Source organism: Lagenorhynchus albirostris, chromosome 2 (genome assembly GCF_949774975.1).
Source record: "Lagenorhynchus albirostris chromosome 2, mLagAlb1.1, whole genome shotgun sequence".
Taxonomy (NCBI): domain Eukaryota; kingdom Metazoa; phylum Chordata; class Mammalia; order Artiodactyla; family Delphinidae; genus Lagenorhynchus; species Lagenorhynchus albirostris.
In genome coordinates this window covers 27,735,610-27,749,953 of record NC_083096.1, presented here as the reverse complement: position 1 = coordinate 27,749,953, position 14,344 = coordinate 27,735,610, and the positions used below count along the sequence as shown (strand labels likewise).

General features: G+C 37.0%; 1 protein-coding gene across 9 annotated transcripts in view; it reads left to right on the top strand.

Moving 5' to 3' along the window:
- The window catches only part of SDCCAG8 (SHH signaling and ciliogenesis regulator SDCCAG8), a 263,361-nt gene that overhangs the window by 75,394 nt on the left and 173,623 nt on the right, over positions 1 to 14,344 (top strand). For all 9 annotated transcript variants that reach the window (XR_009536611.1, XR_009536605.1, XR_009536614.1 and 6 more), the window contains exons 10-11: positions 5,196 to 5,348; positions 13,290 to 13,424. Coding sequence is in view for 5 of the 9 variants with exons in the window: in XM_060128623.1 (XP_059984606.1) it covers positions 5,196 to 5,348; positions 13,290 to 13,424 (288 nt within the window). In the remaining 4 variants the exon portion in view is untranslated. The remainder of the gene's footprint in view (positions 1 to 5,195; positions 5,349 to 13,289; positions 13,425 to 14,344) is intronic.

Below are 14,344 nucleotides of genomic sequence, written 5' to 3'. Positions count from 1 at the left end.
CAAAAAGAGACATGTACCACCATGTTCATTGCCGCACCATTTACGATTGTCAGGGCATGGAAGCAACCTAAATGTCCATCGACAGATGAATGGATAAAGAAGATGTGGCAGATTCATACAGTGGAATATTACTCAGCTGTAAAAAGAAACGAAATTGAGTTATTTGTAGTGAGGTGCATGGACCTACAGTCTGTCATAAAGAGTGAAGTAAGTCAGAAAGAGAAAAACAAATACCATATGCTAACATGTATATATGGAATCTAGAAGAATGGTACTGATGAACCTAATAGCAGGACAGGAATAAAGACGCAGATATAGAGAATGGACTTGAGGACGCCAGGGGGGAAGGGGAAGCTGGGACGAAGTGAAAGAGTAGCGTTGACATATATACACTACCAGATGTAAAATGGATAGCTAGTGGGAAGCTGCTGCATAGCACAAGGAGATCAGCTCGGTGCTTTGTGACGACCTAGACGGGTGGGAGAGGGAGGGTGGGAGGGAGGCTCAAGAGGGAGGGGATATGGGGATATATGTATACATATAGCTGATTCACTTTGTTGTACAGCAGAAACTAACACAACATTGTAGCAATTATACTCCAATAAAGATGTATAAAAAAAGTATTAGGAATTTTGCTTTCTGAGATTAAAGAGTGAAACAGCATACATATTTTAATTTTAAAACCAACTACTTTATTACTGAGTTATGAAATGGTTACTTTCTTCTTATAGTTCCTTAACATTTGTTGCCACCTAGTGTTCTATTTTGCATATTGCATGCTAAATAAGTAGAAGCAATTACATTACATTAATATTGTATTATATCATGCCATATCATATTCAGTCCTCCCTTTTTATCCATGGGGGATTGGTTCCAGGACAGAAATCTGTGACTGGTTGAAACCTTGGATGCAGAAACTGTGAATACAGAACCTGCAGATAAGGAGGACAGACTATATGTACTTTTACAGTGGCAATGCAAACACCTGAGAATTTTATCAGAAAATAAATCTATAACATGAGAAAATTATAGTGCCATGCATGGATTCAGTTGTGTAACTTCTTTGGATCAAATCCCTATTCTGCCACTTTCTAGGTCTGTGCTCTTGGGCAAGTTAGTTAATGTCTCAAAGCCTCAGTTTCTTATCAACAGAGTGATAAAAGCCACTTAAAATTCAGTGAGAGAGTTAAATAAATTAATCCATGTAAGCCATTTAGGAAAGTATATGGCACACAGTAAGTGATCAATAAATGTTTTTGTTTTTCTTTGAAATTCGCAAGTCATTACAACTGGGAATAATTTTAAAAGGGAGAAAAAAATTAACCTGGGAATAAATGAAGGTAGAAAAGTAGAGGTTTTTGCAGTGATGTTTTGGTAAAGCTACAAGATAAAAAGGTTAACTGGGCCTTAGACCTGCCTGCCTCTATTGGAAGGGAAATTGTTGGCTTTGGCATGATGTTCCCATGAGCATATCTATAATGAGATAATCCTCTAAAGAAATTTTTTTTTTTTTTTTTCCTGTACGCGGACCTCTCACCGTTGTGGCCTCTCCCATTGCGGAGCACAGGGTCCAGACGCGCAGGCTCAGTGGCCATGGCTCACGGGCCCAGCCCGCTCTGCGGCATGTGGAATCTTCCCGGTCCAGGGCACGAACCCGTGTCCCCTGCATCGGCAGGCAGACTCTCAACCACTGCGCCACCAGGGAAGCCCTGAAGAAACATTTTTTAAAAAATACCAACCCAGAGCTCCCCTGGTGGCGCAGTGGTTGAGAGTCCGCCTGCCGATGCAGGGGACACGGGTTCTTGCCCCGGTCTGGGAAGATCCCACATGCCGCAGAGCGGGCTGGGCCCATGAGCCATGGCCACTGAGCCTGCGCGTCTGGAGCCTGTGCTCCGCAATGGGAGAGGCCACAACGGTGAGAGGCCCGCGTACAGCAAAAAAAACAAAAAACAAACAAACAAACAAACAAAAATACCAACCCAGAAGGTTGAATAAATGTCCCCCCAAACTTTTTTTTTCCTTTTTAAGTATTCAAATTATTGTTTTCCTTAGGCTACAGCAGAATCAGAAAGGCAAAAATTAGAAACCCGAAGTAAAAGGAAAATCAGAAAAGCCTTGAGCATTTGATTGCAAGCACAAATGTAGAATATAATGTTTCTTGATATGTACATTATCTTCCACAAGACAAAAACAAATTATAAATATCTTGGAAGTGGGAGTTAGGGATAGACTGACTGACAGGTTCCTAGTAAGGATGAATTTATAAATTAATAATCAATAGTTTGCATTATTTGTAAATTAAATGCCTAAAACATGTTGAAAATCATTTTTATGTTGTGCGCTATGTTTCATAAAAATGAAAGCATTTTCATAAACTTTTAAGTTTACATTCATAAGTGTGGACTCTATTATTCCTCATAGTTCTTTAATCCTATAATCATGAATTCTCTGATCACAAGGATATCTAGGAACCTAACCCTAGCACTTGGGAAGGACTTTTATATTTCCTAAAAGAGTTTCCCTATTTTAAGAATTGAGTTGACTAGGTACAAATTTATTTTGGAAAATGTTTTGACTCCATTAAGATAGTAATGCATACTTTTTGGTTTAATAAAACCAGGACTGGGAATATCAAGTCCAATAAATTATGTTTTGAAAAATGTGTTACTGTGGCCAACAAAGAATGACCACAAATAAATTTCCCAGAAGAGAAAAGGCCCTTTGAAGATTGAGTCTACTGGAGGGTGAGGGTTGTGTAAATCCCCAACTCCCTAAGACCTACAGCCATTTCCACCAAGAAAGGGATTGTGCTCAGGGAAAGAAAGGAGCCACGACCTTGGGAACCACTAGGAGAAATGGCAGCCGCAGATCCCAAACTAACTTGGTCACCTGTGAAGATCCATCAGTTAATTGGGTTGGCCAAACATCTTACGGAAAAACCCAAGCGAACTTTTTGGTCAATAGTCTTTGAGGATTTGGTTATATGCCTTTACTGAATGATTATATGGAGTATAATCAGGGAGCACTGAGTCATCTGGGATTCTGAAAACTAGGAGAGTAAGTCTTAGAATTAAAAGACAAAGCTTTAATGGAAGGAATGTATAAATATTTATTTAGTAAACCCAAATCTTGTATATGAGGACCATTGTAAGATTAAATGACTTTTCTAATTCCAAATGTTACTTAATATTTTCTTCATTGTGACCAGACATATATATTAAAATCAAAACAAGCGAAAGCTATTTTATATGGAATCATTGGCTATAAACCAAGAGTGATCAATATCCAGTTTTTAACCTAATATTTTTATTCAGTGTTTCGTTACTGCTTTCATACTCACCATCACCTCTCAGTGGTGGGTACTCCTCATAGAAGGCCATCCATGAAACCAAGGCTTCAGCAACGGTTTTGTTTAAGTGATTTACAACTTCTCCCTTGTGCTTTTTCTTTATATTATCTTAGCGTTAGGCCTCTTACCTGTCAGGATCGTTTACTGTTCCTTGTTCTTGAATTGATTGAATTCTTTGAATTGACTCTTTAGTTGCTCTTCATGTTAGCCTGATCTTCAGCAGTTCCTTCCACTGTTCCTGTACCTAATAAGGTTGATTCCTGAGTTTTTATTCAGTGAAAAACCTTCTGATTAAATGTATTAGTTTATATTCCATAATCATTTTAGTCTTTCATGACATTCATATATCAGTGAACATTATGAACATTTTTATTAGGTTCATAAAAAATATTTTACACAAGAGCAATTGTGTTCTGAAGCACAAAAATCTCTAATTCATAGTATTTCAAGCTCCAAGGGTTTAAATTATAGAAAAATTATGCTTTTCCATTTCTTTTAAAATCTAATGTAAAATTTTATTTTCCAGACATTTTCAACTGGAATTGGACTTGGGACTGACTCCCTAGGAGAATCTTTTTTCAGGCATTTTATTTGCTTATCAGTTAATCTGGGACAGTTGCATTTTATCCTCAGTTTTTATGCCTAGGAGTATAGAACATTTCCAGAAGAGTTTGAAAGAAATTAGGGTTTAATGATCTCATGATAAAAAGAAGAAAATTCACATATCCTAGATATTTATTGTCTATATTTATTATAGCTTTCACCAGAGGGAAGCATAGCAATGCATAGAGCTTACAGTGCTTACTGAGACTGCTTCCATCTCCATTAACACCAACTGTGACTATCATTTTATAATTACATAGTATATAAGTCATATGAGACTTGAGTTTCTTTCTCTCAATTCAGGGGAACACAATAGAGGTTGAGTGAGGAGGATATAATGAGGAGCCACTGGGATGAGACTAAGACACCATAGTATGACTCAGATTTTCTATGTCAAGCACCTTAATTTTATTTTTTTCTTGAGATTTTGAATTTAGTTTATTATTGTGTGTTATGCATAATGATATTGTAAATACAGCCAAAAGGAAGTTAGAGAGAATTTACTTCTGGAAATTCAGAGTGGGAAATTTAAACTAAAGGACAATTATCGACTTTTAAATTGCCAGAAATGAAATATAACACTTCTCATTTTACAAAACTAGGTAGTAAATGCTGTTTTGAGTCTTTCCTTATCTAAACTTGATTATTACTTAATTTTTACTTTAGTTATGTGTGTAAGGAGAGTGAACCAAATCTTATCGTACTTATATTTAAGGAAGCTCAGTTATTATATAAACAGTAAATGCCTGTATGTAATGATAAATACATCTCATCTTAAAATTTTGATCTGTTTATCATTTAAAGTACAAATAATTTTTAACCATGTCGAGATGAAAAATCAGTTAAATTAGATACTTATATATTTCTTGTAGTATAAACATGATATATAATTGAAAATACTAGAACACTTGGTTTTTCTGATCCCCTTTTATAAAATTCAGACTCCTCTGTGGCCCTTATCAAGGTTTGTTACCTGAATTTTCTTAGTTGATTAGTTAATATAGCCTTAATTGTGCAAACTGAAATATGTGAATAAATACAACATTTGAATACATGTAACATTTGAATACATGTAACATATGAATCAGTAAGTGGTGTTGACAAACAAATACAAAAATATTCTTTACTTTGACTTTACAGTGAGTTGTAACTATTTTAAATAAAATCAAAGCTTAATTGTCTTATTTCCCTCTCATTTCTTCTAAATTCTAAGGTCCCATTTCACTCTGTCTTATTCTGGCAGGCTTTAATCCAGTGCGAACAGTTGAAGAATGAACTGGAGAAGCAGACAGAGCGATTTGAGAAAGAACTCGCATCTCAGCGAGAAAAAAGAGCCTTTGAGAAAGAGATGATGAAAAGAGAAATAACAAAAGAAAGAGAGGACATGGGCTCAAAGGTATTTAAAGGGTTCAATTTGTTATCGACACTGCAGAAGAAATGTTTGTGGTGATATAATTGATGAGTCTGCAGGTTGCAATTCTTGAATGATCTTTATTTAAAAAATTTTTTAATATCTTTATTGAAGTATAATTGCTTTACAATGTTGTGTTAGTTTCTGTTGTACAACAAAATGAATCAGCTATAAGTATACATATATCCCCATATCACCTCCCTCTTGAGCCTCCCTCGAATGATCTTACATGTTTAAACCATTTAAGTAGTCAAGTTGCTTATAACTTAGAGTTCATAAAAATTTTCTATTCCTCAATGTGTTTCTCAATAGAAGTTATATTCTCTGACCTTTCCAAAGAAAATAATCAATTAGATTTCATGATAGGAAAATGTGAAATTTACTCTAATCTTGCCATTGTGTTTGATTCCCTTTCTGTTTGTCAGAGGAGAGCAGGTGCTCTGCAGATATCCAGATTTTATTTCAAGCTTGGTTAAATCAAGGAGAGATGACTCCCCCATTTCATCCCCCACTCCTAAATTAGCCTTTAAGAAGGTAAAACACTTGTAAGAAACCAAGTAACCAAAACAAAAAGTGATGGTATACTCTGTACAAAATAGGTTCTAGCAAATTACATGATGAATAATGACTATAACCAGATGAATACATGGAAGGGAGAAATTAGAGTCAAAAGGAACAGATAACATGAGATGGGCAGTGTTTGCAAAAGAGTAACAAGCTAGAATACAGAGTTTAGTGGAACCTAGCTTTAAAGTTGCTACAGTTGAATAAAATTGAGCAAGATGTGGTCCCTCAAGTAACCCAAACAATGGTTACATGTTCTGTTTTTTCAAAGCAGGCTCACAGCTTATATCTACATGCTGTCTTAAACATGTGGTAATTAACTCATTCAGCAAATACCTACTGAGTATCTGCCATGTGCAAGGCAGTGTGTAAGCCTAAGGCTATATAAAGAGAAAAATCACAAATTCTGCCCAATGAGTTTTAAGTCTTACCTTACCTGAGCCAAGATAAACTCCCTTGTTTTCTTATCCTTTTTTAAAAAAATTGTGCCTGTCAAAACCTACTTATAGGTCAGTCTGGTTATCTACATTCTCTGACCTGGATTGGTGATCTCAGCTAGTGAAGAAAAATCCTATAATCTTGCAGATGACACCACCATACACTTATGGTTCAATGTCCACCATTCTGTTGGTGCTTTCTAGCAGTCCTCCTATGCATTCCTCTCTCTCCCGTTCATTCAGGATTCAACAGATATTAATTGGAGGTCCTGGGAATGTGGTAGTCACAGGACCAATGCAGTTACGTCATGAAGTTTATAGACTTGTGGGAGAGGTAGACATTAAACACATACTTCCACAAATGAGTTTTTACCACTATGATAAAGGCATGAAGGTACGGTATAGGGTACCATGAGAATGTGTAACAGGCAAATATAACTTAGTCTGGGCAGTCATGGAAGACTCTCCTAAGAAAGAGGTTTTGCAAATGAGGCTCAAAAGAGTTGAGTAGGAGTGGTCAGGTGAAGAGTTGAGGGGAAGAGTTTCAGACCCAGGAAAACAACACTCCCAAGGCTCTGAAGCTAGAAAGCATCATACTTTCTAGGAATTTAGAGAGGGCTCAGGTGACTGGAGCATAGGAAGTAAGGGCCAGAGTAGTGGAAGATGAGTTTGGAGAAGTATGCAAGGACCAAATCATGAATGGTCTTAAAATCCATGTGAAAGGTTTTAAATGTTATCCAAAAGTGAAGGGGAAACCATTGAATGGCAGTAAATTGGGCAGTGTCGTTATCCCATTTATATTTGAGAAAAATCATCTGTCAATAGATTTGAAGGAGGACCAGAATAAACCCCTGGAGATCAGGTGGGAGGTAATTATAGTAGTCTAGGTGGGAAGTGTTGGTATCTAAGACACATTTTTCAAGGACAATTTCAAATCAGTTTTATTCCTCTCAAATTCTCTACCATACCACCTCTCCCCTCATTCTTGGCAGAGAGCCTTACTTCCCTAACGAAGAAAGTTGACAGCCATTAGATGGTAATCACCTTATTTATCCCCCCCCACCTCTGCCTAAAGTAAAATTTCACCTGTACTGCAACCGTGTCAGAATGGGAGTGGCTTAATCCTAATCCTTTCCTCTTGCTCTGAATCCCATCCCCTTCCACCACCTCAGTGACCTATTTCCATTAGTTCCCCACTCTCTTCTGAATCTTCAACCTTTGTCCTTCACTATAGCCTTTTCCTTATCACCAGGAAAATAGTCTCAAACTTTTCTCACCTGTTGAAAGAAACCAATCTTTCTTCTATCAAGTCATTCTCAATCTTGGCTACACAGAAGTTCCAAAACTCTCATTGCCCAATCTGCATCCCAAACGAATTATGGGGGAATATCTGAGGGTAGGATCTAGGGGTCAGTATTTTAAAAAATTGTCCAGGTGATTCCAATGTGTGGCCAAGGCTGGAAGCCACCTTAGTAATTCCATATCCCTCTTTACTCTTCCCCTTAATAGTCAAGTTTCTTGAAAGATTTGTCCATACATGTTATCTTCATTTTCTTACCACTCATTCACTCTTCAGACCACTACATTTCAGCTTCTGTGCCCATAGCCGATGAAATTACTATTGCTGTGTTCACTGGAGACCTCCTTGTGCTATTTTTAGTGAATATTTTTTCGTTCTTATTCTCCTTAAAAGGTTCTGTTTCTTTGATTTCTCTGAATCATATTCTTTTTTTTTTTTTTTTTTTTTGCGCTACGCGGGCCTCTCACCGTTGTGGCCTCTTCCGTTGCGGAGCACAGGCTCCGGACGCGCAGGCTCAGCGGCCATGGCTCACGGGCCCAGCCGCTCCGCGGCACGTGGGATCCTCCCAGACCGGGACATGAACTCGCGTCCCATGCATCGTCAGGCGGACTCTCAACCACTGCGCCACCAGGGAAGCCCTGAATCATATTCTTGTTTTGGGAGAATGATGATGTGTGCCTTTTAGGTTACTCTGAGTTTAAGCTGCCTTTGAGATAATGAAGGAGACACATCCAGAAAGCACCTTGATAGGAGGTTCTAGAGTTTAGCAGAGAGCTTTAGATTTAGATGTCTTTAGCAGTACTGTGGCTTTAATTTCATATGTATGGTATTGATTCCTAAATCTTTAGCTCTCTAGTGAGCCCCCAAACCAGCTGCACTTCCCATCTTCCCTCTCATAGTAGAACTACTATTCATTCATCCATTTGCCCAACTCAGAAATCTTGCTGTCATCCTTGATTGCCTCCTTCTCCCTCACCCTGTACATCAAGTCACCAAGTTCTAGAGTTTCAGGCCCTTACCGATTTTACATTGCCCTGTCTCTCCATCCTACTGCTCTCCATGTCTCACCCTTGGGTGATTCCTACAGCCCCAAGTGGTAGAAGCCCCTTGCTTCTTGTCTCACCTCCTTATCTGTTCTCTTACCCAAAGATCCAAGGATGATCTTCCTAAAATGAACACGTCAGTATGTCAGTCTCTTGTTTTAAAATCCTTTCTTGTCTCTCTATAACCCGATCTTTTACTATAGCATAAAGATTGTACATTTTTTCCCTCTCTTTGGTTCTCCAGTCTCATCTCCCTTCTCTTTTCTTCCTTGTATTACCACCATACTGATCTACTTGCACTTCCTCAAATGTGCAAACATGCCAGTCTGCCATACTGTTTTTTCATTTCAGGATTTTTCAGGGCTTTGCCCCTCCCCTCCCATCCCCACACCCCCCACCTCACCCCCATTGCCTAGAGGAATCTTCCTCTGGCCTCTCTGACTGATCCTTCAGAGTTCTCGATACCACCTCTTCTCACAGTCTCCCAATGATAAATTTTTGGGAGCCCCTCCTATGGGCTTCAATAACTCAATGTATTGCAAAGTCTTATTGAATTATCTCCCCTAATTTACTATGATTCCCTTGCATATATGGTTTGTTAACATCCTTATTGCCTTATGGCCACATTCCTCCCACATAAAATGTGTTCAGTATATATTTATTGAATGAATACAAGGGGAATACAAATGGAAGGAAGAAGACTCCATGCCATTGGAAAGGCATGACTAAAATACTGAGAGTTCAGAGGATCAGAACAGATTTCTGTCTGCAAGAGATCATGGAACGCTTGGTGGAGAAGGTGGCATTTTAACTGAGCTTCAAGAAAACAGGCAGGATTTAGAAATGCAGAGTGTGGGGGAGATGTACCAACATGAGTAAGATATGGAGGGAGGTAAAGTTGCAAGCTGAGCTTTGAGAGAGAGAATGAATGGAATCAAGAGCAAAGATCAGCTACTGTTCATGCCTAGGAGACTTTTTTTCTGGGTTGTTTAGTGGAAACTTTTGCCTTGCTGAGTAGTTCTACTATGTAAAAATATGTTGATGAGAATTCCTGATAAGAAATAAAGGAAGTCTGAACTGTGCCAGGGAATATTCCAGGTGCTTTTATGTATAACTTTCTTAAACTGATAATTATTTCATGAATGAAAGTGTTAACAGAAATACAATGCATTTCTTTTTTTTTAATTTATTTATTCATTTATTTATTTTTGGCTGCATTGGGTCTTCATTGCTGCACGCGGGCTTTCTCTAGTTGTGACGAGCGGGGGCTACTCTTTGTTGCGGTGCGTGGGCTTCTCATTGGCACTTCTCAAGTGCCTTCTCTTGTTGCGGAGCACGGGCTCTAGGCACGTGGGCTTCAGTAGTTGTGGCACGCGGGCTCAGTAGTTGTGACTCGCGGGCTCGAGAGTGCCGGCTCAGTAGTTATGGCTCATGGGCTTAGTTGCTCCGCGGCATGTGAGATATTCCCCCACCAGGGATCGAACCCATGTCCCCTGCACTGGCAGGCAGATTCTTAACCACTGTGCCACCAGGGAAGTCCTACAATGCATTTCTGAGTCTGAGTCCTTTTTTTCTTTTTGCCTCCATTAAGCCTTATTTGACATTTAATCTGAAGATCCTGCCCTAAATAAAGATGTATGAATAAAGAGCTGAAAGTGATCCTAGCACTGAAGCAAGTACTCTCACAGAAAATGGCAGAAAGAAGCTCTGAAGTAAAAGGATTTAGTGTTGAATCCAAATTGACCTTTATGTGACCTTGAACAATTCATTTAACCTCTCCAAATTTCAGAGTAGTAGATCCTTGGTTGATCTACTCAAGGAATTGATAGGATTAAATGAGATAATGTTTTGAAAGTACCTAATATAATACCTGGCTTAGGTTAGACCATTTAACAAATTTTAGCTTGTGGCTATTATTCTTACTCTAGTGAAAGAGAGAATTAGCCCTATTGGGTAGATTTCTTGGACCTTTGTGTTAGTAAAAGCAGACAAATTTTAATATAAAGTCCAGCTTTACTTTTTATTTATTAGCTTGAAATGAACTTGGGAACATTACTTAGGTTTTCATTTTTTCAACTGAAAGTTAATCCAATACATTCCTTTCCAAAGGGAATTAAAAGATAAAATTATCACACTGCTTAGCACAGGAAGTTAATTTAATAGGGTGTTTGAACAATTAATCATAACGTTGTAACTTCTCATGGTTAGTGCTGGAGCAGGTGTCCCTGCTTTCCTAGTGGTAGGAATGCTCATGAGACTTGTAGATTTTCTTTCCTTCTTTTTATTATTTTTCTTCTTTCCTTTCTTCTTACTGCTTAAAAATTTCATTTGTGTGGGAAGCTCTAGGAGAGCAGATGCCTTCTACCTAGACAGATTTTGAATCATTCCCCCATGAACAGTTCTTGCTGTGAGTTTGCCTGTTGGCATCAGTAATGGTCTTTGGTTGCACTAAACCGCTAAGTTTGTTCCTTCAATCAGTCCTTCAATCATCTATTTATTGAATGCCCCCTCTGGTTTGTGTATTTTCTCAGTTGGTTCCCTTGATAATAGCCATTGCTAGAATCCTTAATTCTTGTACCTTTTTTTATGAGGAATGCCACTTTATACCACGTTCAGTACACTAGGGACTGCTTTAGTGTAGAGATTTCTATCAAGCTCTCCCATCCTGGGTGTCCTTGTCTCTTGCTTGCCCCTGTCAAAGTTTAAAGGACTTATCTGATGTCAACACCCTGGACATCCAGCAGTGTTGCAGCTGTCTGTGTTACTTCTGCCCCTGCAACAGATGTGGATGGAGAAGCTCCTGCAGTGTAATGTTGACTTCCAGATGGTGGGCATGGAGAAAAAGAAGGTGTGACAACAGGAGGGGAGGCCTTGAGAAGTGGGTGACAGAAGGGAGCAGACAGGTAGTGGGCAGAGGAATGAAGTGATGGGTGGCAGAGGGAAGGAATCATATGGAAGGTGTATGATTTGTTACATGCTATAGAAACTGACTCAGAATTTACCATTAGCAAAATAAATGTCTGCCCATTCACTTCAAAAAAACCACACAATATTAATATGTTTACTATAGAGCCACATAAATAAGTAATCTATGGTTTTTAGTAGCTGGTAATTAAAGTTTGTTATTGTTGTATGGTTCCAGAAAAGCTATAATTACATATTCATAATATGCTTACTCATGAACTTGAAGTTTTAAATTAAGAAAATTCAATTAATATTTTTGATTTGTTACATTTAACTTCTTTTGACCTTTAATTTTTGTTTCAGATTGTAATCTGCATAAGGATAGTTTGTAGCTTGGCATTAGTAAAAGTAATTTTATGTGCAAATTAGATTTGTAGCCAATCTCTTGATGAAAGAAGGACATGTAAACAGCCATAAGTTAAATGTACAATTCTCCACAATCCCCAGGAATGTTAATTAATACATCTACCGTCTAAATTAGAAAGTAGCTACTGGGGCTCATTATTTTCATGTTGTCAATTTTAATTAGTTGACAAAGGTAATCTTGATTTTTATTACAAAATTTTAGTTATTGATTTCAGTTGTAAAACTGAATTCACACCCATGTTAGTGTACAATGACAGATTTCAAATATTATTTCAAATTTATTATCAGTTTTTATTTTAGCTGATTAAAAACTGATAGCTATTCCATATGTTTTGATCTGGGGCAAGGTAGCATTTCTTCATCACTTTAAAACTGCTAATACAAATGAGAAATTAATAGCCTAGAAAAGTTTGACCTACTGGAGCAGAGTAAAATCTAATTGCAAACCAAAAGCTATAAAGGTTAAATCTAAAGTCTAGAAAACATTTCTGACCCTGGGAAGAAAAACTAAGAACCTGATATCCATATAGTCCCTCAGAAAAGCCATTTATTCTACTGATTCATTCATTCATCAAACGTTAAACATATACCTGTTGAGGAACATGCTCTTGAGGAACTTCTAGTCTAATGAGGAAACAGACAACAAAAAACAGTGTGATGTGTTAAGTCCTGTGCATGTAAATAATTTTAGTTGAGAAATAATATATCAAGAAAATTTGAAATATATTTTAGCATGGAGGATAAATTCAGCACCTTTATTCTTGGTTCTACGATAGTACAAAATTTCTAAAATACTTCGTATTTTTAAAAAATACTATTTTATAGTCTTATTGAATTTTTCAGATATTAGGCATATCTTTATAAGGTGGTTAGAAATTCTTAGAGGACATAAAACTTCGGTATTCTTACAGGGTTAGTATAGCATATGGAAGTTTCTTAATATCTGCTGATTGATTCTATTTTTAATATTTAAAAAGCATGGTGACTATAGTTAACAGTACTGTACTGTGTATTTGAAAGTTGCTAAGAGAGCAAATCTTAAAAGTTCTCACCACCAGAAAAAAAAGAAAATTACGTGAGGTGATACTCAAGGGAGATGAATTGAGAATGCAGAGCAATGGAGATACCCAATCCACAGAGAAATGACTTACAGAGAGAGCCCAGTGTCCATGCTGAGACTCTATTAATTCAAGATATTTAAAATATTTTTGTCAAATGACATTATCACTTAGGACTTTTTTTCCTCGTACAGACGTTGACCCTATCTCAGAGTATTGCCCAACTGGAGGCTCAGGTGGAAAAGATTACAAGAGAGAAAATTTCAGCTGTTAATCAACTAGAGGAAATTCAAAACCAGCTTGCTTCCCAGGAAATGGATGTCACAAAGGTACAAAGAGAGAGTTTAGTTTACTAATTACTTAAATATTTTAGTTGAAAATTTTTTCCTAGTGTTAAAAGCTCAAAAAGAAGTCTGGGGTATAAAAATTTTGTTATTTCAAGATAATAAAGGTCCACATAATGGTCATTCAGCAAACATTTACTTATTATCAGCAGGCCCTTTTCTGGGTGCTGCAAATACAAAGATGAATTAGACACAAATAATGTCCTCAAAGAGCTTAAGGATTAAGTTGCTGAGACAAAACTGTAAATTAACAAGTTTTATTACTTTAATTATTGAATACCTGATAAAACTTGTACATCTGAATTAGTCAACTAGGAGTAATTTTTTGCATAAGTTTGGTCTTCACAATAATACTAAAAGACATGTATTTATTTATAACATGAAAAGTGTGCTTAACATAATTCTCCATCTCTCATTCTTTCAGACCTGTTCTCTAAAATCAAGATTCTAATACTACAACTTCTTATTCTGTTGGTCCTTAAATTTATACTTTACACTGTGGTATCACTGTGTCTGCACTATGGGCATCACAAACTTGTGAACCAAGAGCTAAAATGCTTAATGATCTTAACTGGCTAAGGTACATGTTTAAGAAACACTGGAAGTCTGTGTAGATTTCAGTAATCATTGCTTTAAAACTAAGTCACTAAATATGGACATGCATGATGTAATAAATTAAATCAATTTATTTTTCATCAGTACATACACAGATGATTTTATTAAAATGCATACCCATTTCATACTGCATTTTACTTCTCAACATATTTTCCTAAATTTGGACACATTTTTAATGCCATTATTGTTTTATAACTCAGTAATTTACATTAACTTTAATATATATTAGGAAAGGAAGCCTATTTTTTCTTTTTTTTCCTTGAATTTATATAGTTCTTCATTTGCTTTCT